Source organism: Haplochromis burtoni, unplaced genomic scaffold (assembly GCF_018398535.1).
Source record: "Haplochromis burtoni strain Fernald_Lab_line unplaced genomic scaffold, NCSU_Asbu1 Contig_157, whole genome shotgun sequence".
Classification (NCBI taxonomy): Eukaryota; Metazoa; Chordata; class Actinopteri; order Cichliformes; family Cichlidae; genus Haplochromis; species Haplochromis burtoni.
In genome coordinates, this window is record NW_024582518.1 from 431,626 (window position 1) to 453,666 (window position 22,041).

Sequence of the window (22,041 nt, forward strand, 5' to 3'; positions counted from 1 at the left end):
ATCAGCTCAAAGTGTAAAACAATTAATTCAGTGATTTTAAACTTTATATCATTATTATTATTATTATTATTATTATTATTATTATTATTATTATTATTATTATCATTATTATTATTATCATCATCATCATCATCATCATCATCATCATCATCATTATTATTATTATTATTATTATCATTATTATTATTATATGGTTTATAGACTGTAGAGCGGAAATATTTATTCATGTCACAAGACCTGTCAGCCAACATGCAGTTTTGTAACACAGCACAATGAATAGACTGCTTTCTCCTCACACATACATCAGATCACTCACAGACTCATGTGATCTGGATTCCAGCTGTGAATCCATTTGATTTGCCCTCCGTAGCCTCAAAGGCCCCCGCTTATAGTCAGGAGATGCTGATAAATGAAAGTTCAACCAGACTCCACACAATTATTCTGCTTCTCTGTTACACATGTACATGGATGTGTTTGTTGTGGAGGATTTTAAGGTTTATACAAGAGACAAATAGAACTGTTTTGCCTATAAACAACTGACTTTTAAATTCACAGTCACAGTGGGCCTATGACTGAGCCCTGAGGTACATCATATTTAATGGCGCTGGCTACAGTCTTCACATGAGGTTAGCCAACAAATATTAACGGTGAAAGTCGTTTTTAAAGTAGTTCCATTTTAAAGTAGTAGTGCCATTCTAGTTTGATTTGCTAACAGAAAGCATTTAGTGTTTGTACGACCCGAAAGTTTCCTAAAACACATTTTCCATCTCAGTCCGCTTATGGCAAAAACAAATTAAATTCTCTTTATATTATAAGGTTTTTCACAACATGATATGAATCAACCATGAACTTGAACATGTACTTAGTAGGTCTTTCAATTAGGTAAAGAAAACCTCAGCAGAACTACAAAACATGACATACTGAACCATTTTATTATTTTTTAAACAAAAATTAAGCCAGAATGCACGAGTAGTGTGTGAAACACACGGAAAGCTGGTGGTTTGGAAGGGCTGCCTTCCAAAATTTAAACACAGTTTAGGTTTGCAAAGTAGCATCTGAACAACCCACAAGACTTCTGGAACAATGTCTATGGGACAGACAAGACCAAAGTGGAGATGTCTGGTCGTAATGCACAAAACCAAACACAGCGTTTCAGCAAAAACACTTCATACTAACCATGAGCAATTGGTCTTGTGGTTTTGCAACGGGACTCGGGCAGTTGCTGAGTCAACCGTGAATTTGAACATGAAATCTGTACCAGTGAATTCTAGAGTCAAGTGTAACTCTGTGTCCAAACTTGGACCTGTTGGTCATACTGCAGGACATACATGGCATACTGCAATATGTCATTTGTTGTTATTCACCTGAGTCGTAGTTGTCCCTGTAAGGTCCAGATTACTTATATAATTTTCTGGTATATTAACCTTTGAATTAACGCAGCATCTACTTTCCTTTTCCTGTGACTTTTACTTTCAGCAATGACAAGAGTCATAAGATTGAGCACTGAGGTACATTTAATACAGGCTTCACATAAGATTAGATTTACATCATCCTAATCTAGTTATGGAAAGAACAACAACCACCCTGTTAGTAGTTACACCTAAGCTGGGAGCTGGATTTACTAAAAGAAAAGTTTCAGTGTTTTTAGAAATGAAAAATCTACTCAAGTTTAAAGGTAAACACATGTGAAATTAGCAATTTCTCTTTTCCTGTTTATTTTATTAGAATAACAAAATAGTATCATTAACAGCTGTCAAATATTAGGCAGATCTTTAATGTAAATTAGCCACAATATAAGAGCGCTCAAACATTTAACCATAAAAAAACACTGCAAGGGACAAACCCACGTTTATTTTTCCTTTTTATTTATTTATTTTTTAAATCAACGCTTCTTACAGACACACTTTGTCCTCTGTAGACAAACAAAGTTCTGTCATAACTTAATGTGTCTCTTATATATCCACAAATCTAAAATATCTAAATGTAAAGTGCTTTGATCCTGAAATGTTTTTGGTCCTGCACGCGGCTCCATCTGGTGGTCAGACAAAGTTATGACAATTTTAAAAAAAATTGCTAGAAGAGTTTGAAACCTTTAACAGCAAGAATAAAAACACAGTAAATAAATGCTTAATATAAGAAATATAAGAAAATTCTTCACACTTTCATAAAATCTTTTTACAAATATGTTTTGTAAAAAGTTACATGTTGTGTTAAAAATGTAACTATAATCTTTTATTGACTTAAAACCCATAGTTTCATATGAGGAAATCAAACCTACACAAACACATAAAATAAAACATGAATGTTTTTCTGCATCAAAGTCTTGGCAGAATGACGAGTCTTATAAAGGAAGGCTGCTTGAATATCCAGAATAAACCTTCAGGAATCCACTTAGAAACCAGAGTAACAGACACATGAGAAGTCCCCTGAGAATCTGTCTACTTTTAACTTTCCTTCAGTGTCTCAGTGATTAGTGATGTTTAATTTGCACATGCATGATTCCATGTTGTTAGCTTTGCTCTGCAAAGCACCACAGGAGCTGTTTGTTCCAAAACACAGAGCAAAAGTACAACAATCCATCACCATCATTACTGATCTTTCTTTTACTTTAAGACGATGCAGATGAATGTTCAAACTCCTTACCCCCTTCAACATTTCAGCTTTCACAAATGTTGACAGTTTTACCTTTTACCCTCAAAACCAAACCTTTTTTTCCTCCTCACGACGCCTCCACCAGGTGGAAGCCTCCGTTCTCCTCCCTCATCTTCTCCCTTTTCTGGGCTTGAACCAAACTGTAGACCACAGCTCCCAGTGTGTTCCTATTGAGGCTGAAGCCCCGCCCCCCACCACGCTCTATAAAGCTGGATCGCTCCTCCCGACTGCTCACGAAGTATGTTCGAACCTGAAGGGAAAACACTTTGATCAGTGGTGTGTACAGTTTATGTAACTAATACATTAAACATGATATTTTTCTTATCTGAAATATTTTTCTCATGTTTATGAAAAGTTCTGTTTATATTTTTGGGGTAAAAATGTATAAAAATGATCTCCTTGTGTTAGGCAAATTTTACAAAAATGTATGACACACTTTTCCTGCACAATTGTGTCATGCACTTTCTCATCATTTTGACTTCTTTTGATTTGTATGATAAAAATTCCGAATTTTTTGTCATACTCTTGATATATACTTTTTTGTTTAAATATAAACCCTCCAAGTTAAAATGCAGTTTTTTTATGTTATGTTAATTTTATGTTAAATGTAACTATTTTCAAACTCATTTGTTCATACCTGCACCTAAATCTCATAGTTTAGATCTTTAGGTCATGTGTGTGGTCACATGATGATGATGGCTCACCTTTCCGTGGCGTTCACTAATCCCTTTGAGATAAACGTCCCCTCTGAGCTGCCTCAGAAAGCCTCGTTCAACCAGAATAGAGCTGGTGTGTTCTGAGACCTAAACACAAAGGATGACATTTAAAAACCCGTTGAAGTGATGACCTCATGTTTCTGCAAACAGGTGAGCTCACCTGTATCCGCCCGCTCACACCGGTGCTCTCCATCCTGCTCGCCATGTTCACCGTCATCCCCCAGATGTCGTACTGAGGTTTGGTTGCTCCAATCACACCTGCTATCACCGGACCGTGAGCCACACCTTGAAGTGATGTTAGAGGTCAAAGGTCATGGAGTGTTTAAATAATACACAATAATAATAATAAGGGAAAAAGATACACTTCATATTTTTTTTAAAATTTTGCTAAAGCTTTTAAAAATGTAATAATAATAATGAAAATAATAATATTACATTAAACTTTGTTTAAAAATTATTTTCTAGACATGTTTGTAATTTTGTAATTCTTTTAAAAAGTTCATTATTCAAAAACATTATATTAAAATATTTGTTACTGTTTACCAATGATTCATTTAAAATATATAAAGAAGAATGATTTTTAAAGAATCCATTTCAACGAATTTTAAAGAATGATTTTTTATAGATAAAATAAAAAGAAGTAAATACATTTGTGAAATTGTTCATTATTACATTTCTGATGTTTTTATGATTCCCATTCTTGATGAAAATCTTTCACCTTTGCACCTAAACTACTGGTTTAACTGTTTGTTTAAAACTTTCAAATTCTCCCTCTAAACTCTTTCTAACTCATGAAAATGTAGAGATTTTTATTTTTTTCTTTGAGTACTAAAGTGGTATTTGTGTGTGTGTGTGTGTGTGTGTGTGTGTGTGTGTGTGTGTGTGTGTGTGTGGTACTTACCAATACGGAGCTGGAAGTTGTTTCCTGTCTGTGTGTTGATGTGTTTGAGAGTTTCCTGCATAGCAAGTGCGAACAGGACCAACTCACTGAGGTGATTCCAGCCATCCTCACAATCCTGAACACACACATGCACGTCTGAATGATGAGTGTATGGACATCAGAGCCTTTGACAAGAGGCTCAGAGGGAGCATTTAAGTGTTGTGATGTAACAGCAGGACTCACCTGCCTGTCAGGTGAGAGGCCTGAAGCTGCCATGTAGCAGCTGCCAGTGGTTTTGATCTTCTCCACCTGCTGAAAGTAGCATTCATCCAGCAGCTACCAACACACAAACACAAAGGTAAAAAATACTACATTTAATAAAGTTTACAAAACATATCTCGTTTGTGTGTGTGTGTGTGATTTATGACCTCATCAAAGTCGCTGATGACGTGGTTAAGGAGGCGGAGACACTCAACATGCTGATGAAGGACCTCCTTTTCCTCGTAGAAGTCGGAGAATCCGGGCAGAGAGGCAAACAGCACGCCCACTCGCTCATACGACTGTGAGTACAACTCCTGATAACACACACACGCGCACACACACACGCACGCGCGCGCGCACACACACACACACACACACACACACACTTTAATGCTCTGTTAATATGACTCATACTAATAGAATAAGTAAATATCGATTATTGATCAGGCCTACTGGTCATGAGGTCTGAGGGCATATGTCACACCTTGCATTTAAAGATGAGAAACAATTATACAAAAACTTGAAAAAGTCACGAAAGACTCAAAAAATGTGCAAATGGCCACAAAATATTATCTAAACCACTTCCAATTCTTACAAAGTCTCAGCTGTTCTATACAGTAATTTATATATATATATTTATAATAAATATAACTGTACGAGTGTTGTTTGTTTTTAATTTTTAATTTTTTAGAAATCACGTGCCTAAATTTTATCAAGGCTGAAAGTCTGGAGGAGTGGCCTCTGGATGACAGGTGGATGATGATATAGGAGGTTATACATCTGAGCTAATTGGAAAATCTAAACTCTGACCTCAGGACAGTGTTTGAACTGATTTGTGTAATTTGGTAATATACAGAATCACATCATGAGTATACAGTGATATTTTACCCTCTTTTTGGACCTTTTTTCGGAACACTTCACTACAATTATCTGACCAATAATATGTCTGCTGCATGGTTACTTGCACTCATAAATCACCCAAGAAGTCTGTGCTCCTGTTTTGCTGAAGGAAGTCTAGGATTTTTTTACACACTGATTAACAGTTATCTGTGTCTGTGTAATGGTCCCAGTAGTCCTGTGATGCTCCCATGGCCAGAGCATGATAATGAAGTTAGCTTTGATTAACTGATAACTTCGTTATCCTCTCTCATAAAGATATGGTCACTTCTGACTAGAAAAAACTAAATGACAGTGACCAGAATGCTAATGCTGAAGCTCCAAAACTCAATAGGAAATCAAGTTGGCTGCTATGTGAAAGGCATCAGGTACCTCATCATTGCGGTCTCTCTCCAAGAAGTGCTGGGCAACATGTGCGGGCAGGATATTGAGCAGCAGACACTCATTGTGCTCCCGCTGCTCCTTCATGTCCTCCACCTCCTTCTTTGCCTGAAGGCCCCAGAGGAAGTCCAGCCGTGCTGTCGCCTCCAGCTACCAGTGAAGAAATGGAAGAGGGAAGTGGTGGATATTAGCATACTGAATTCATATCAGGGTTATCATTGTTTGCTTGATAGCAATAAAAGCTGGTAGCATGTTTAACAGAATCCACCTGTCTGCTGTTGAAGAGGACAGCCACCACAAACATCAGCATAAGAACAACACAGACTCCATTCCTGCACAAGTGATGAGACCTGACAACAACAGAGGAGACCACATTTTATTTTCCACACCTTTACACAAAAACACAGGAACATGACCTGAATGGAACTTGTACCTGTAATTCTTGATTATGTAGGTGTAGAGGGCAGCAAACAGCAGTAGAACGGCCAGCTGCAACACGCAGCTCAGTCTGAGGAACACGGCACAGGTAACCATAGCAACCACGCCACTTAGAACCATGTACTGTACACAGAAAGGCCAGTGATAATTTTAAAAATGGTTACTGACTAATCAAAACAATGTCATCATGATTTTGAGCTCATGTGATGTTTGAGTGTTCACCTCTGGATATGTGCAAATGTTGATATCGGTCCAAGCCGAGGGAGGCGGAGCCAGCAGGGAGTCCCTGTTGCTGATGTCAGTTTCTGATGAATCACACCACAGCTAGTGGAAGCAAGCAAGAAGCTTTCTAACAAGTTATTTTGTACTAAATTCTTTGTACTAAAGCCTTTCAGTAAGTTGCTGGAAGAAGCTATTATTCCCACTGAGGTTTTTAAAAATGTTTAACATAGAAGGTTGGTTGTCAGTATATGGGAAATCATAATAGACAATAAGATGTGCACGTTATTGCAGGTGAGTCATTACTTTTTGGCACAAAATACCAAGAAACTAAACGAAAACACTAGCAATGCAAAAATGGAGGGACTTCTTGAAATGCTTCAAACAAACATTCCCATTGTTGTAAGAAAATTTTTAATTTTATCTTATGTTGCTGTTAACACTGTTCCAGTGCAACTAAAGAATGTGTAAATACACATTTTTAGTTGTTGAAACGACAATACTGTCAAAGTGATGTAATTTCACACTTCGTTTACAGAGAACACATTTTTGCAAAACTTTAGAAATTCAAGGTGATTACAATCAATACTCTTGATACTCTTTTATACTGATGGAGACTCATCATCAAACAGTAATCCTCACACTGTGTTGTGTCAACATTGCTGCTTAAAATGTAAAACAATATTTTTGGAGAATTCATTTTCCCCCAAATTGCTTCATTCTTTGCATTTCTCAGCATTCACATCAGCAACTGTTACAGAAGTGATGCTGAGGCGGACAATGATGTTCTTTTAATCGATTTAATATGTTAGCTTGTTTGGTTTTCAAATCTTTTCTTCTGATCGTTCGGTATTTATGACCTATAACATATCTTAGTTGTTGATTTGATAAAAACAATATCAGACTTACAATGTCTGCAGAGGCGATTCCAAAGTTGACAGTGATGGCAGTGAGTGTGAGCAGCATGCGGGCACTCTTGTTTTCATGCACCCAACAGCAGATTGACTGGAGGGGAGCAGGACAATGCTTAAATTCCTCCCCCAGAGTCAGCAGCAAGAGCAGGAAGTAAATGCCGCCACTGACCACAAACTGAACGACCATTGGACACAATCTGTGGGAACAAAAAGTTACTAAACACACACATGTCAGCTGTTATAGAAGTTCCGGTCAGCATGAACAAGATGTTTCCTCTCCTTGTATAACATTTATAATATTTTTAAGGGGAAAACAAATTTGTTTCATCTTTAGCTTCATTTATCTCTAAGCATGACCAGATAAATTATTATATCGAGCCAAAAAGTGCAGAGAAACAATTGGTACCTGGTCCTATGCAGATGATTTTCTCTTTTAGATGTGAGGGCTGTTAAAATAATATCTATTAACATAAAAAACAAAAAAGCATTTGCAGAAGCTTGTTTTTGTACTGTTACATTTTGGTGCTGAAAAGATCACAAAGTCTTATATATTCAATACATATTTAATTACAGCTGCTCATTAACACAAATATCTAATCTCATGGCAGCAATTTAATGTATTTGGCATGTAGACACGGTCAAGATAAAGGTCAGAATGGAAAAAGGTGATTTCAGTGACTCTGAACGTGTTACAGTAGAAAGTAACACTAGTTGAAATATGATCAGGACCAATAGCAGTGTCTTCAGTTTTATCTGAAGAATAAATACAAATTCTATGGTTTTGTTTTTTACAACATGTTAAGCTTATGTTTTTCCAATTGTTGGATAATTGGACAAACATCATTTACAATTATTTACATCATTTAACAAAAGGAAAATCTATACCTTGGGGCTGGGATTAGCACCTGGACTGTCATTAAAAGCAGCAGCAGAATGAAGGAGCAAACCATGTTAGATTTGAAGAGTTCGTCTCTCATCTGAGAATACTGAGAGACAAACATTTTATTAATGACTGTTTTCAAGGTGCCAGTTTCACCCCCCCCCCCAAAAAAAAAAACTACTAAGAAAACAGATTCTCGTGTTACCTTTCCCTCCACATGGGAGTCCTTAAACACCTGAGTAAAGGTCGTGATGTGCTCCTTCCTCATTCGCTCACTGCTGCGCACCTCCATGGCCTGGCGAATCCTCTTGTTCACCTCCCGTGTTCCTGAGCGCTGAGCTGCTATATTATTGGGCAGCTGGGTCAGTGAACCATTGGTAAAAGTAGCAAGGATCTGTGAACCAACAAAGAATACAACAAAAGGTCAAAGGTTATTGAAATTCAATCAGAAAAGTACTAATGGACTTTGAATCTGTCTTCTGCACTCACAAAATTCTTTCCTAGGATGTCTCCAAATGGCAGCTCAGCACTCCACGTTGTTATCTCGTCATAACTGGGGCGCCTTGCTTTAGGCGGCTCCACATCTTCCTTCGATGCCGGACGGACCAGGTATGTGTCGATGTTGTGTTTCCGTAGAAACTCGCTACGATCCTGGCCATGTCCCGCCTCTGTCTCATAGATCCCACCCAGACAGTCCAGAGTGGCCTTGGAGATGTGAACCTGACTGAAAGGAGATTAAAATGTACAACGGTGTTACATGAACACATCACAAAAATCTTCTGTATTTTAATCATTAAGATTAACTTTATGGGATGACACCTATAGCAAACTGCAGTTTGGCAATTAAGTAATAAGGATATATTATGTATTAATTTGTCTTACCCAGGCACTCCTGCAGCCTCCAAACTGTTGGCGACGTCCACGTCCCAGCTCCAGATGTCAAACTGCCACTTCTGAAGACCCAAAACACCACAAAGAACGGAGCCAGAGTGGACGCCTATTCGCATGTCCACCTCCTGCTGGAGCTCCCGACGAACGTAACTAAAATGAAATACACCTATGAAGTTTTGTGGAAACAGCTGTAGGGATGTGTTAGCCACAGATGATTGGTACCGTATAGTGTTGATCATACTGAGGCCCATCTCCACACAGCAGCGGGCATGTCCTCTCTGAGGCTCTGGGACTCCTGATACGCAGTAATAACAATCACCCAGAATCTTAATGCGCAAACACTGGTGGTCCTGTACTCAAACACAGGGCAAAAAAGAAAAACTGTGGCCTTGTACATTTAAAAAACACTAAATAAATAAATAAATGGCAAAAGCCAAATAAAGATTAAATTCAAATGAAAAAACTTTATACAAAACTTAACAAAAGAACCCCTAGTAGAATAACAAATACACCAATCCTTTAACTGGTACAAACACATAAAACAGGAGCTGATGCAGTTGACAAGGTGATCTGACCTCAGCCAGCCTGTCGAAGCGACCAAAGAGTTCATTGAGGGTTTTAACGAGATCCTGAGCCGAAAGAATCAATGACAGCGATGTGAAGCCGATGATGTCTGCAAACAGGATGCTGTGGAGAGGCAAAATTCTCATCATGAGAATATCATTTTAATCCCACTGAAACCAATGTAAAACCACTACTGCAATACGTTTTTGGCTAAATGACCTTTACATATTCTTTATTCATCCTCTACATTTTTAACTTTACAATCTGTAATGAAATCATCGAAATAATTTATAAAACCACTAACAATACCTGTTCAGTCTTATTTTACATTAGATGAAAGCTAAAAACTTCTTTAAGAAATTATGCCTTTGCATTATTACTGGTGTTGTTGCAGAACAAAAAATCACACCTGCTGGATGTTCAAGCGTTAATCAATTTTGGGGGCTTTTTTTTTTTTTAAAGTAGATAGAAAGATGGGACAGTGGAGGAAGAAACTCAGCAAAAGTCCATGAGTTGGACTACGTTATAGCTGTGTGGTATGTGGTTGGCTCCACAATTAGTAAGCTAAACTAGAGCCTAAAGTTAGAGGTTTTTGATAAAAAAAAACTCTGTGGTTAAAGGTTAACTGCTCATTTGACTGCCATAACAAGTCATTTCACTCGATACAATAACTATAGTAGAGTTGTTAGTCTGTTGAAGTTCCTCAAAGTTCTTCATTCTTTTAAAACTCCATTTATAGCATGTGTGTCCAGCTGGCTCGTCATCATAAAGAAGTGGGTTGTATTACCTGACATCCTTGTAATGGTGAATGTAGATCTTGTGCAACTGCTGAGGCAGCAGATAATCTTCCATGACGGCCATGTCACCAATCATCTCAAGCACCAGAAATTGAGGTAGGATTGACATCACCAGGCGTTCCTGACAGCACAAAGACGCACACATCATTAGCTTTAGGATATATGAGGTCCAGACATATCCCAAATACTTTGTTTCACATGACTTGCTACCTAGCTGTTTCTTAGTTAAACATCTTGTTACGTTGGTCAGAAAAATGATGATTTGACTTTATGCTGATAACTGAGATCATTAATAAATAGATGAATAGGTTGACCACATTTACAAATGATCCTAATACTTCTTCCACTTCAATAGGGACACAAAAGATTAGGGAACCCTTAAATATCATCCTCACTTGTCTGTTGTTCTCCCTCTCTAGTCTGACTCGTCCTTCGATACAGCGCCTGGTCTCCAGAAAAGACTGTCTCTGAGTCCAATCAGACAGGTAGTGAATGAACAGACCCGCAGTGTTCATAGCCAGATACAGCAGAGCCTTGGACAACACCTGCACGTGTACAACCAGACAGTTAACTGCACAGTGACAGAAAGCAGCCAATAACATGTAGCAATTTTGTTACCTTTCTGATGAAGCTGTGGTCATTATAGTGACAGCAGAAATCCACCAGGAGGTGCAGAGTGGAGGTGGTTCCCCCCGCAATGATGGACCAGAGGAGGGGGAGGGGCAGGAGGGTGTAAGTGGAGAAAAGCGTGAAGAAGACATACCAAGAGTGATCGCTCTCCGCCCAACTGAAAACACCAACCAGCACTTGGAAGGTCTGAGACAGCCAGCTGACCACTGACAGATACCTGAGGTAGATTTAAAGGAAGAACAGGTCACTGTCTTCAAATTTTTAAGTGAAACATTTTCAGAATAAGACTCTGGAAAACTGAAGAATTTTAGAGGTTCCTTCGGCTTCTGAAGTCGTAGTTCTTCTTTCCTTTTCTGGAGAGAATAACAAACGTTCTTCCAAAAGAATTTATGACATCTTACAGCTTTCAATGTCAGGAATTTGTTTTAGAAAATCACTTCTGTGTTGGTAAATGCAGTCAAGCAGTCACATTGACTTATCTGGGGTTTAAAATTTGAGCTACTGTTTAGATTCTGCTGGTAGGATGAAATGTCATCTGCATATAACTTGATATTTATCTTAAAGAAAACTAAACATGCCCTCTGCAGTGCAGTGCTTCTTTCCTAATAACAGCCAAATAAATAAACAAATAAATCCATATTGTTTCGCACATCAAGGTACTATAATATTAGCGACAGATTACATTAAAAGACATAGTAACTTAGTTCATGTAGGATGTCGCTAAGTTGGCACAGAGATCCTTATAAGGAGCCCTCCCACATAGCAAGCAGGTCTGCTACATCCCAGTGTACCTAAGCCACTGAGGTGATGACAAGACTTCCTTTCTGGTCAGAACCACCAGGCAGATTCCTATCCACAAGACTACAGACAGACCGGTAAGCCAATCACAGGCCATGCCCCACCAGCCCAGTGGCCATGTCAGCAATGAGACAAGAAGGCGGGTCAGGATGTCAACGACAACAGTGACGACCAGTGAGGTTCTTCTCTGAGCCGAGGAGAACTGCTGGTAGAGCTGCTCCAAGTCTGCAGACCTGAAGAGGTTATAAGCGTCAGCATTACTTATTTTTATACCATTGACAATAAGCAACAATATAGTCAATAAGACACCTGAATAAATAAAATAGGCAAGTAAAGATTTATGATTAAATATGTAAAAAATTCTAAATACTATCAAAGTTTATGCTACAAAGCATATTTAAACAAAGATCATTAATTTTATGACTGTATCATAATTGTTATTATACAGCTAATAATTGTATGGTTTTTAGTTAAAATGTCCATTTGAATGTCTTTACTTGAATTTGTGCTGCAGTGTGGGGATGAAGACGCCTCGCACCGTCCACCCAGACGACACAAAGAAGTCAGCATCACTGAGTGGGTCGTGTTTGCTCTGTGTTGCTGTGGTGACTGTTGGGTGAATGCGAGCTGCTGACGAACGGCGCTTCTGCCAAAATACTCCACGAGACGCTTTATTGCGGATCTGCCTGCAAGACAACACAGACCAAAGAACTTGTGTAATACTTCAAGTTTGATTTAAGAGAATAGACAAAAAAATTATGTGAAAAACGTTTTTTTTTTTGTTAAATGTTCTTAATTCAGTAACTTATAAACTGTTTTGGATAAGGATAACTTGTATTAATAATTAAGATGCCGACAGTTCATACATTTATTAAGGTTATTCAATCAATTCAATCATGAAATTACTATGAATCAATGTATTTTTAATAAACACATAAATTATTCTGGAAGGAATGTAAAATAACACTTTAAGTAACTTTAGGATTACATTAATTTGTACATTAATCAGGAAAAATTCACATTTTAGGAGTTAACTAATATGTTTATAGTTAATTAACGATCAAGAAAAAAGTAATCAGGAATGTTATTTCAACGTTTTAATTGAGATCATTTGCAATTTCATCAGGATGAAGTTAACCTTAATACCAACGTTTATTATAGTTAAGGTTCAGTTAACTCAGAAATCAGTTTCTTTTTACCTGTTGATGTCCGCGATGTAGGCATCGGTGACTTTGATATGGTGCTTGCCTCGCTCCAAACCCCCAGCGAGCCTCAGTGTGTACAGGTTGTGCTGGTCAATGATGTTCCTGACGGCGTTCTGCCACAGCAGCTGCTTCCTGCGCAGGTTGGAGGTGGGGCTTATCCCGGTGCTAAAGGTGATGTCGCTAGTCTGCCGCGCCGCCTCACAGTCACCATTTAACAGCTCGCTGCAATCTTCACCCATGGTTACAGAGTTGTAAGGCCTGGCTCTTCTGTGAGCTGATTGGTGTCAAACAGATTTACATCAGTGATAACAGCAGCAAAAATTTTCTGTCTTTCAGTGTTGAGGAAACATCCAGGCTCCCGTACACAGGGCTGAAAACAAACCAGAAGAAGCACTTAGAAAAAAAGTGGCACCAGTAATGATGATTTGTCATTAAAATCCATTTTACACAAAATAATTGCCTAAGGAGTGTTACTCAGTAAATACAACAACCTTAAATTACATCAGCGCATTTAACGTTATGTATATATATATATTTTTGAAGTTTGTTAACTGCATTGAATAATGCACACTGTATAGTTGTGTAAATGTGCTTCACTAAGTAATTGTGATCCTTCATTCAGTTTGGGTGTGTGCAGATTTGGCTTTTGTGGGTGTGTAACAGATTTCCAGTGTAAAAGTCACTTTGACTAATTTTGTTCAGGCTTGTGCTTAAAATGTTAATAAAATCAGATTTTCTGTACTTGTGCGGTGCATGGGACAATTTTAATTTCTAGTAAATAACATATTTTTTTTTATAGAAGCTGGTGTTGATGGTGATGATATGACGTTTGTCCAAGTGATGAAGTCCACTCAGGTTTTAGTTGCAATCACTGAATAAGGTGTTTATTTGATATATCAGTGCAAATACCCTCCAAATTATAATGTAACATATTTGCATTTCCTCTAAGACCAGTTTTGTTTTTGTTTTGTTTTTTGTAATGACAACTTACTAAATTTTACAGTGTGGTGGAGTTGAACCCAAACATGGGATAAAAGGAGGGATGCAGTTTGGACAAGCTAGCCACTTCATAGCTTTTCAGTTTTTACACTTACAGTGGGGCAAAAAAGTATTTAGTCAGCCACCGATTGTGCAAGTTCCCCCACTTAAAATGATGACAGAGGTCAGTAATTTGCACCAGAGGTACACTTCAACTGTGAGAGACAGAATGTGAAAAAGAAAATCCATGAATCCACATGGTAGGATTTGTAAAGAATTTATTCGTAAATTAGGGTGGAAAATAAGTATTTGGTCACCTCAAACAAGGAAAATCTCTGGCTCTCACAGACCTGTAACGTCTTCTGTAAGAAGCTTTTCTGTCCCCCACTCGTTACCTGTATGAATGGCACCTGTTTGAACTCATCATCTGTATAAAAGACACCTGTCCACAGCCTCAAACAGTCAGACTCCAAACTCCGCCATGGCCAAGACCAAAGAGCTTTCGAAGGACACCAGGAAAAGTATTGTAGACCTGCACCAGACTGGGAAGAGTGAATCTACAATAGGCAAGCAGCTTGGTGTGAAAAAATCAACTGTGGGAGCAATCATCAGAAAATGGAAGACATACAAGACCACTGATAATCTCCCTCGATCTGGGGCTCCACGCAAGATCTCATCCCATGGGGTCAAAATGATCATGAGAACGGTGAGCAAAGATCCCAGAACCACACGGGGGGACCTGGTGAATGACCTGCAGAGAGCTGGGACCAAAGTAACAAAGGTCACCATCAGTAACACACTACAACGGCAGGGAATCAAATCCCGCAGTGCCAGACGTGTTCCGCTGCTGAAGCCAGTGCATGTCCAGGCCCGTCTGAAGTTTGCCAGAGAGCACATGGATGATACAGCAGAGGATTGGGAGAATGTCATGTGGTCAGATGAAACCAAAGTAGAACTTTTTGGTATAAACTCAACTCGTCGTGTTTGGAGGAAGAAGAATACTGAGTTGCATCCCAAGAACACCATACCTACTGTGAAGCATGGGGGTGGAAACATCATGCTATGGGGCTGTTTTTCTGCCAAGGGGACAGGACGACTGATCCGTGTTAAGGACAGAATGAATGGGGCCATGTATCGTGAGATTTTGAGCCAAAACCTCCTTCCATCAGTGAGAACTTTGAAGATGAAACGAGGCTGGGTCTTCCAACATGACAATGATCCAAAACACACCGCCCGGGCAACAAAGGAGTGGCTCCGTAAGAAGCATTTGAAAGTCCTGGAGTGGCCTAGCCAGTCTCCAGACCTCAACCCCATAGAAAATCTGTGGCGGGAGTTGAAAGTCCGTGTTGCTCGGCGACAGCCCCAAAACATCACTGCTCTCGAGAAGATCTGCATGGAGGAATGGGCCAAAATACCAGCTACTGTGTGTGCAAACCTGGTAAAGACCTATAGTAAACGTTTGACCTCTGTTATTGCCAACAAAGGTTATGTTACAAAGTATTGAGTTGTATTTTTGTTATTGACCAAATACTTATTTTCCTCCGCAAAAGTTGAATTCCAGACAATGGCGGCAGCTACTTAGTTGTAATATTACTCTTTCTGGGTCACAAAATACACTTTTAAGATATTTTGAGGCGTGAATGTAGTTGTGTAAACGTCAGATACCTGCTCGGTTTACAAGACATCATATATTTGCAAAAGTGCTCCGAGTTTTTGGAGATCTGACACCCACTAGCTCGAAGCTAACGGGAGGTCGAGACCTACTACAGCTGGGAGAGGAACACCGCTTTCCCGGCACATCGTGCCTCGACCTCCCGGTCGGCTTCGAGCTGGCGGCCTCCGAAGAATGCGGCTAAAACTTTTGCGAGATCTCGCAATACTTTTGCGAGATCCCGAGTTTGTTTTGCGAGATCTCACAAAAGTCCATCTTAATTTTTTTTTTCTCCCTAATTTTTTTTTCCTCCCATGTCCCCTGCGGGGCTCCGTAGGTGAGTAATAACCACAATCAATAATTTTTTTTCAATAGACCCTGTAGTTTTTAAAATATTGATCTCTACCAAACGGTTGAGATGTCACTTCATGGTAAAAGTATGAAATGTCATGCAAATACAAGTACAGTAGATAATCTATAACTATCCAGGGCATTGGATACAATTTATTTCTAGTAGCATGCCAGTCAATATTGCTGGTTTTCATTTCATCAAAGGAAACTATTATATCAAACAACAAAATACATTTTTTTTTTTAATCTGCAAATGTGAAAAATGTGCAACAGCACAAAATACTCACATTCGGGCCACTTCTGATTGAATGCTACTGTGCAAAATCATTTTTGTTTAAAAAAAAAATAAAAAACTAAAGACAGTGCAAATCAATCACATCTGCTTGTAGTTTTGGTCGTTGGGGTCTTAGGGTGTAGCATTTACTCTGTGGTCTTGGAGAACTGAATCATGGTTGTCCAAATCTAGATGCTGGCTTGTTAACTTGGTTCCGACACAGCCAGGTGGAAACCTTTTGAGAGCCATTGGTTTCTGGTCCAGTAGGGCACAGTCCCTCTTGTAGACCAGGTATTCAAGTCAAAGATGTATCCGAACAGTGGAATATGCCATCTCCTTAACTTGTAACTTATAACTTGTCTTATACAGGAGTAATAGCATATCAGAAAGTTTAATTCCTCCCATATGCTAATTATATACAGGGATGAGTGATGGGCATGGAATGGTGATCTTTGCACTGGACTCTTTACTCCACCGTTTGACCAATGAAAGAGGCATGAACCCACAGGCATTGTTTAGGAGGTTGACACATTTCTTGTCAAACCATTTCATTGCAATCAGACCTTCATCAGACCTTGTGGCTTCATATGAAACCATGACCTCAAACACACTGTGGTTGAAGGTGGATGGTATCATGAGTATCATGCCACAGGACGTATGATTTTTAGCCATATAATTGTTTAGCGTCCATATAGTACTTGTTAAACATGAAATTATAATTTTGACAATTTAGTAATATTAATTTACCAGCCACTGTAATTTGGTTAAAAGGTAATCGGTTGTGATATTTGTGATTTCCACATGTTATTCTTGATTTTTACAATATTTAGTAATATTAACTCAGAAAGTTACAAAAATGACTTACTGAGGAAATTATTTCAGCATATTCTTGCTGTGCTAACACTTAATGTGCAGTGTTGGGAAGGTTACTTTTAAAATGTATTCCACTACAGATTACAGAATACATACCCCAAAATGTATTTTGTAACGTATTCCGTTACGTTACTCAATGAGAGTAACGTATTCTGAATACTTTGGATTACTTAATATATTATCATGCTCTGAACGGATAATTGGAGGTGAGCTTCCCTCCCTCCAAGACATCTACAGGAAGCGGTGCCTGAGGAAAGCGGGGAGGATCATCAAGGACGCAAAAATTTTCTGTCTTTCAGTGTTGAGGAAACATCCAGGCTCCCGTACACAGGGCTGAAAACAAACCAGAAGAAGCACTTAGAAAAAAAGTGGCACCAGTAATGATGATTTGTCATTAAAATCCATTTTACACAAAATAATTGCCTAAGGAGTGTTACTCAGTAAATACAACAACCTTAAATTACATCAGCGCATTTAACGTTATGTATATATATATATATTTTTGAAGTTTGTTAACTGCATTGAATAATGCACACTGTATAGTTGTGTAAATGTGCTTCACTAAGTAATTGTGATCCTTCATTCAGTTTGGGTGTGTGCAGATTTGGCTTTTGTGGGTGTGTAACAGATTTCCAGTGTAAAAGTCACTTTGACTAATTTTGTTCAGGCTTGTGCTTAAAATGTTAATAAAATCAGATTTTCTGTACTTGTGCGGTGCATGGGACAATTTTAATTTCTAGTAAATAACATATTTTTTTTATAGAAGCTGGTGTTGATGGTGATGATATGAAGTTTGTCCAAGTGATGAAGTCCACTCAGGTTTTAGTTGCAATCACTGAATAAGGTGTTTATTTGATATATCAGTGCAAATACCCTCCAAATTATAATGTAACATATTTGCATTTCCTCTAAGACCAGTTTTGTTTTTGTTTTGTTTTTTGTAATGACAACTTACTAAATTTTACAGTGTGGTGGAGTTGAACCCAAACATGGGATAAAAGGAGGGATGCAGTTTGGACAAGCTAGCCACTTCATAGCTTTTCAGTTTTTACACTTACAGTGGGGCAAAAAAGTATTTAGTCAGCCACCGATTGTGCAAGTTCCCCCACTTAAAATGATGACAGAGGTCAGTAATTTGCACCAGAGGTACACTTCAACTGTGAGAGACAGAATGTGAAAAAAAAATCCATGAATCACATGGTAGGATTTGTAAAGAATTTATTCGTAAATTAGGGTGGAAAATAAGTATTTGGTCACCTCAAACAAGGAAAATCTCTGGCTCTCACAGACCTGTAACGTCTTCTGTAAGAAGCTTTTCTGTCCCCCACTCGTTACCTGTATGAATGGCACCTGTTTGAACTCATCATCTGTATAAAAGACACCTGTCCACAGCCTCAAACAGTCAGACTCCAAACTCCGCCATGGCCAAGACCAAAGAGCTTTCGAAGGACACCAGGAAAAGTATTGTAGACCTGCACCAGACTGGGAAGAGTGAATCTACAATAGGCAAGCAGCTTGGTGTGAAAAAATCAACTGTGGGAGCAATCATCAGAAAATGGAAGACATACAAGACCACTGATAATCTCCCTCGATCTGGGGCTCCACGCAAGATCTCATCCCGTGGGGTCAAAATGATCATGAGAACGGTGAGCAAAGATCCCAGAACCACACGGGGGGACCTGGTGAATGACCTGCAGAGAGCTGGGACCAAAGTAACAAAGGTCACCATCAGTAACACACTACAACGGCAGGGAATCAAATCCCGCAGTGCCAGACGTGTTCCGCTGCTGAAGCCAGTGCATGTCCAGGCCCGTCTGAAGTTTGCCAGAGAGCACATGGATGATACAGCAGAGGATTGGGAGAATGTCATGTGGTCAGATGAAACCAAAGTAGAACTTTTTGGTATAAACTCAACTCGTCGTGTTTGGAGGAAGAAGAATACTGAGTTGCATCCCAAGAACACCATACCTACTGTGAAGCATGGGGGTGGAAACATCATGCTATGGGGCTGTTTTTCTGCCAAGGGGACAGGACGACTGATCCGTGTTAAGGACAGAATGAATGGGGCCATGTATCGTGAGATTTTGAGCCAAAACCTCCTTCCATCAGTGAGAACTTTGAAGATGAAACGAGGCTGGGTCTTCCAACATGACAATGATCCAAAACACACCGCCCGGGCAACAAAGGAGTGGCTCCGTAAGAAGCATTTGAAAGTCCTGGAGTGGCCTAGCCAGTCTCCAGACCTCAACCCCATAGAAAATCTGTGGCGGGAGTTGAAAGTCCGTGTTGCTCGGCGACAGCCCCAAAACATCACTGCTCTCGAGAAGATCTGCATGGAGGAATGGGCCAAAATACCAGCTACTGTGTGTGCAAACCTGGTAAAGACCTATAGTAAACGTTTGACCTCTGTTATTGCCAACAAAGGTTATGTTACAAAGTATTGAGTTGTATTTTTGTTATTGACCAAATACTTATTTTCCTACCGCAAAAGTTGAATTCCAACAATGGCGAGCAGCTACTTAGTTGTAATATTACTCTTTCTGGGTCACAAAATACACTTTTAAGATATTTTGAGGCGTGAATGTAGTTGTGTAAACGTCAGATACCTGCTCGGTTTACAAGACATCACTATATTTGCAAAAGTGCTCCGACTGTTTTTGGAGATCTGACATCCACTAGCTCGAAGCTAACGGGAGGTCGAGACCTACTACAGCGGGAGAGGAACACCGCTTTCCCGGCACATCGTGCCTCGACCTCCCGGTCGGCTTCGAGCTGGCGGCCTCCGAAGAATGCGGCTAAAACTTTTGCGAGATCTCGCAATACTTTTGCGAGATCCCGAGTTTGTTTTGCGAGATCTCGCAAAAGTCCTCTTAATTTTTTTTTTCTCCCTAATTTTTTTTTCCTCCCATGTCCCCTGCGGGGCTCCGTAGGTGAGTAATAACCACAATCAATAATTTTTTTTCAATAGACCCTGTAGTTTTTAAAATATTGATCTCTACCAAACGGTTGAGATGTCACTTCATGGTAAAAGTATGAAATGTCATGCAAATACAAGTAAGTAATAATTATAACTATCCAGGGCATTGGATACAATTTATTTCTAGTAGCATGCCAGTGCAATATTGCTGGTTTTCATTCTCATCAAAGGAAGATATATCAAACAACAAAATACATGTTTTTTCTTTATCTGCAAATGTGAAAAATGTGAACAGCACAAAATACTCACATTCATGGCCACTTCTGATTGAATGCTACTGTGCAAAATCATTTTTGTTTTTAAAAAAGAAAAAAAAAAAACAGTGCAAATCAAGCACATCTGCTTGTGGTTTTGGTCGTTGGGGTCTTAGGGTGTAGCATTTATTCTGTGGTCTTGGAGAGCTGAGATCATGGTTGTCCAACTCTAGATGCTGGCTTGTTAACTTGGTTCAGACACAGCCAGGTGGAAACCTTTTGAGAGCCATCGGTTTCTGGTCCAGTAGGGCACAGTCCCTCTTGTAGACCAGGTATTCAAGTCAAGGATGTATCCGAACAGTGGAATATGCCATCTCCTTAACTTGTAACTTATAACTTGTCTTATACAGGTGTAATAGCATATCAGAAAGTTTAATTCCTCCCATATGCTAATTATATACAGGGATGAGTGATGGGCATGGAATGGTGATCTTTGCACTGGACTCTTTGCTCCACCGTTTGACCAATGAAAGAGGCATGAACCCACAGGCATTGTTTAGGAGGTTGACACATTTCTTGTCAAACCATTTCATTGCAATCAGACCTTCATCAGACCTTGTGGCTTCATATGAAACCATGACCTCAAACACACTGTGGTTGAAGGTGGATGGTATCATGAGTATCATGCCACAGGACGTATGATTTTTAGCCATATAATTGTTTAGCGTCCATATAGTACTTGTTAACATGAAATTATAATTTTGACAATTAGTAATATTAATTTACCAGCTACTGTAATTTGGTTAAAAGGTAATCAGTTGTGATATTTGTGATTTCCACATGTTATTCTTGATTTTTACAATATTTAGTAATATTAACTCAGAAAGTTACAAAAATGACTTACTGAGGAAATTATTTCAGCATATTCTTGCTGTGCTAACACTTAATGTGCAGTGTTGGGAAGGTTACTTTTAAAATGTATTCCACTACAGATTACAGAATACATACCCCAAAATGTATTTTGTAACGTATTCCGTTACGTTACTCAATGAGAGTAACGTATTCTGAATACTTTGGATTACTTAATATATATCGTGCTTTTACACAACGTGATAATTGGAGGTGAGCTTCCCTCCCTCCAAGACATCTACAGGAAGCGGTGCCTGAGGAAAGCGGGGAGGATCATCAAGGACTCCAGTCACCCCAGCCATAAACTGTTCAGACTACTTCCCATCAGGAAGGAGGTTCTGCAGCATCCGGTCCCGTACCAGCAGACTGAGAGACAGCTTTCTTCCATCAGGCCATCAGACTGCTGAACACGTCATAGACACCTCAGCTTCACTACTGGAACTTTAACATTATGCACTCCATACTGTACAGTAACGCCACTGTTTTGCACATGTCTCAACTCTGTATATTATTTTATATATTTTATTTATTGTTTACTCTATTTAATCTTGTAAAATATGTGTCACAAGTACACACACACACACGTAGAAAAATATTTAGTATACACATCCAGAATGCATATACTATTATATATTGTACATATATTTATTAGTTTCAGATGTAGCCATTCTTGTATTTTGCTTGTTTACATTATTGTATTTTGCACAACTC

The 22,041-nt window shown here is 39.0% G+C and overlaps 1 protein-coding gene across 3 annotated transcripts in view; it reads right to left on the bottom strand.

The window, feature by feature from the left end:
• Nucleotides 1-138: 138 nt before the first annotated feature.
• Nucleotides 139-22,041, bottom strand: part of LOC102299502 (adenylate cyclase type 8) — a 28,334-nt gene continuing 6,431 nt past the window's right edge. For 2 of the 3 annotated variants that reach the window (XM_042224994.1, XM_042224995.1), the window contains exons 2-24: nt 13,118-13,397; nt 12,416-12,604; nt 11,912-12,151; nt 11,109-11,337; nt 10,886-11,035; nt 10,481-10,611; nt 9,705-9,816; nt 9,352-9,479; nt 9,121-9,279; nt 8,728-8,962; nt 8,444-8,632; nt 8,244-8,344; nt 7,354-7,555; nt 6,448-6,549; nt 6,221-6,348; nt 6,056-6,137; nt 5,779-5,937; nt 4,677-4,823; nt 4,492-4,584; nt 4,270-4,384; nt 3,529-3,653; nt 3,357-3,455; nt 139-2,902 (exon numbers count right to left, since the gene is read on the bottom strand). In XM_042224994.1, coding sequence (XP_042080928.1) covers nt 2,720-2,902; nt 3,357-3,455; nt 3,529-3,653; nt 4,270-4,384; nt 4,492-4,584; nt 4,677-4,823; nt 5,779-5,937; nt 6,056-6,137; nt 6,221-6,348; nt 6,448-6,549; nt 7,354-7,555; nt 8,244-8,344; nt 8,444-8,632; nt 8,728-8,962; nt 9,121-9,279; nt 9,352-9,479; nt 9,705-9,816; nt 10,481-10,611; nt 10,886-11,035; nt 11,109-11,337; nt 11,912-12,151; nt 12,416-12,604; nt 13,118-13,362 — 3,543 coding nt within the window. In that variant the 5' untranslated portion in view covers nt 13,363-13,397 and the 3' untranslated portion in view covers nt 139-2,719. Of the gene's footprint in view, nt 2,903-3,356; nt 3,456-3,528; nt 3,654-4,269; nt 4,385-4,491; nt 4,585-4,676; nt 4,824-5,778; nt 5,938-6,055; nt 6,138-6,220; nt 6,349-6,447; nt 6,550-7,353; nt 7,556-8,243; nt 8,345-8,443; nt 8,633-8,727; nt 8,963-9,120; nt 9,280-9,351; nt 9,480-9,704; nt 9,817-10,480; nt 10,612-10,885; nt 11,036-11,108; nt 11,338-11,911; nt 12,152-12,415; nt 12,605-13,117; nt 13,494-22,041 lie in introns of all 3 variants that reach the window. The other variant, XM_042224993.1, reaches the window with a different exon arrangement.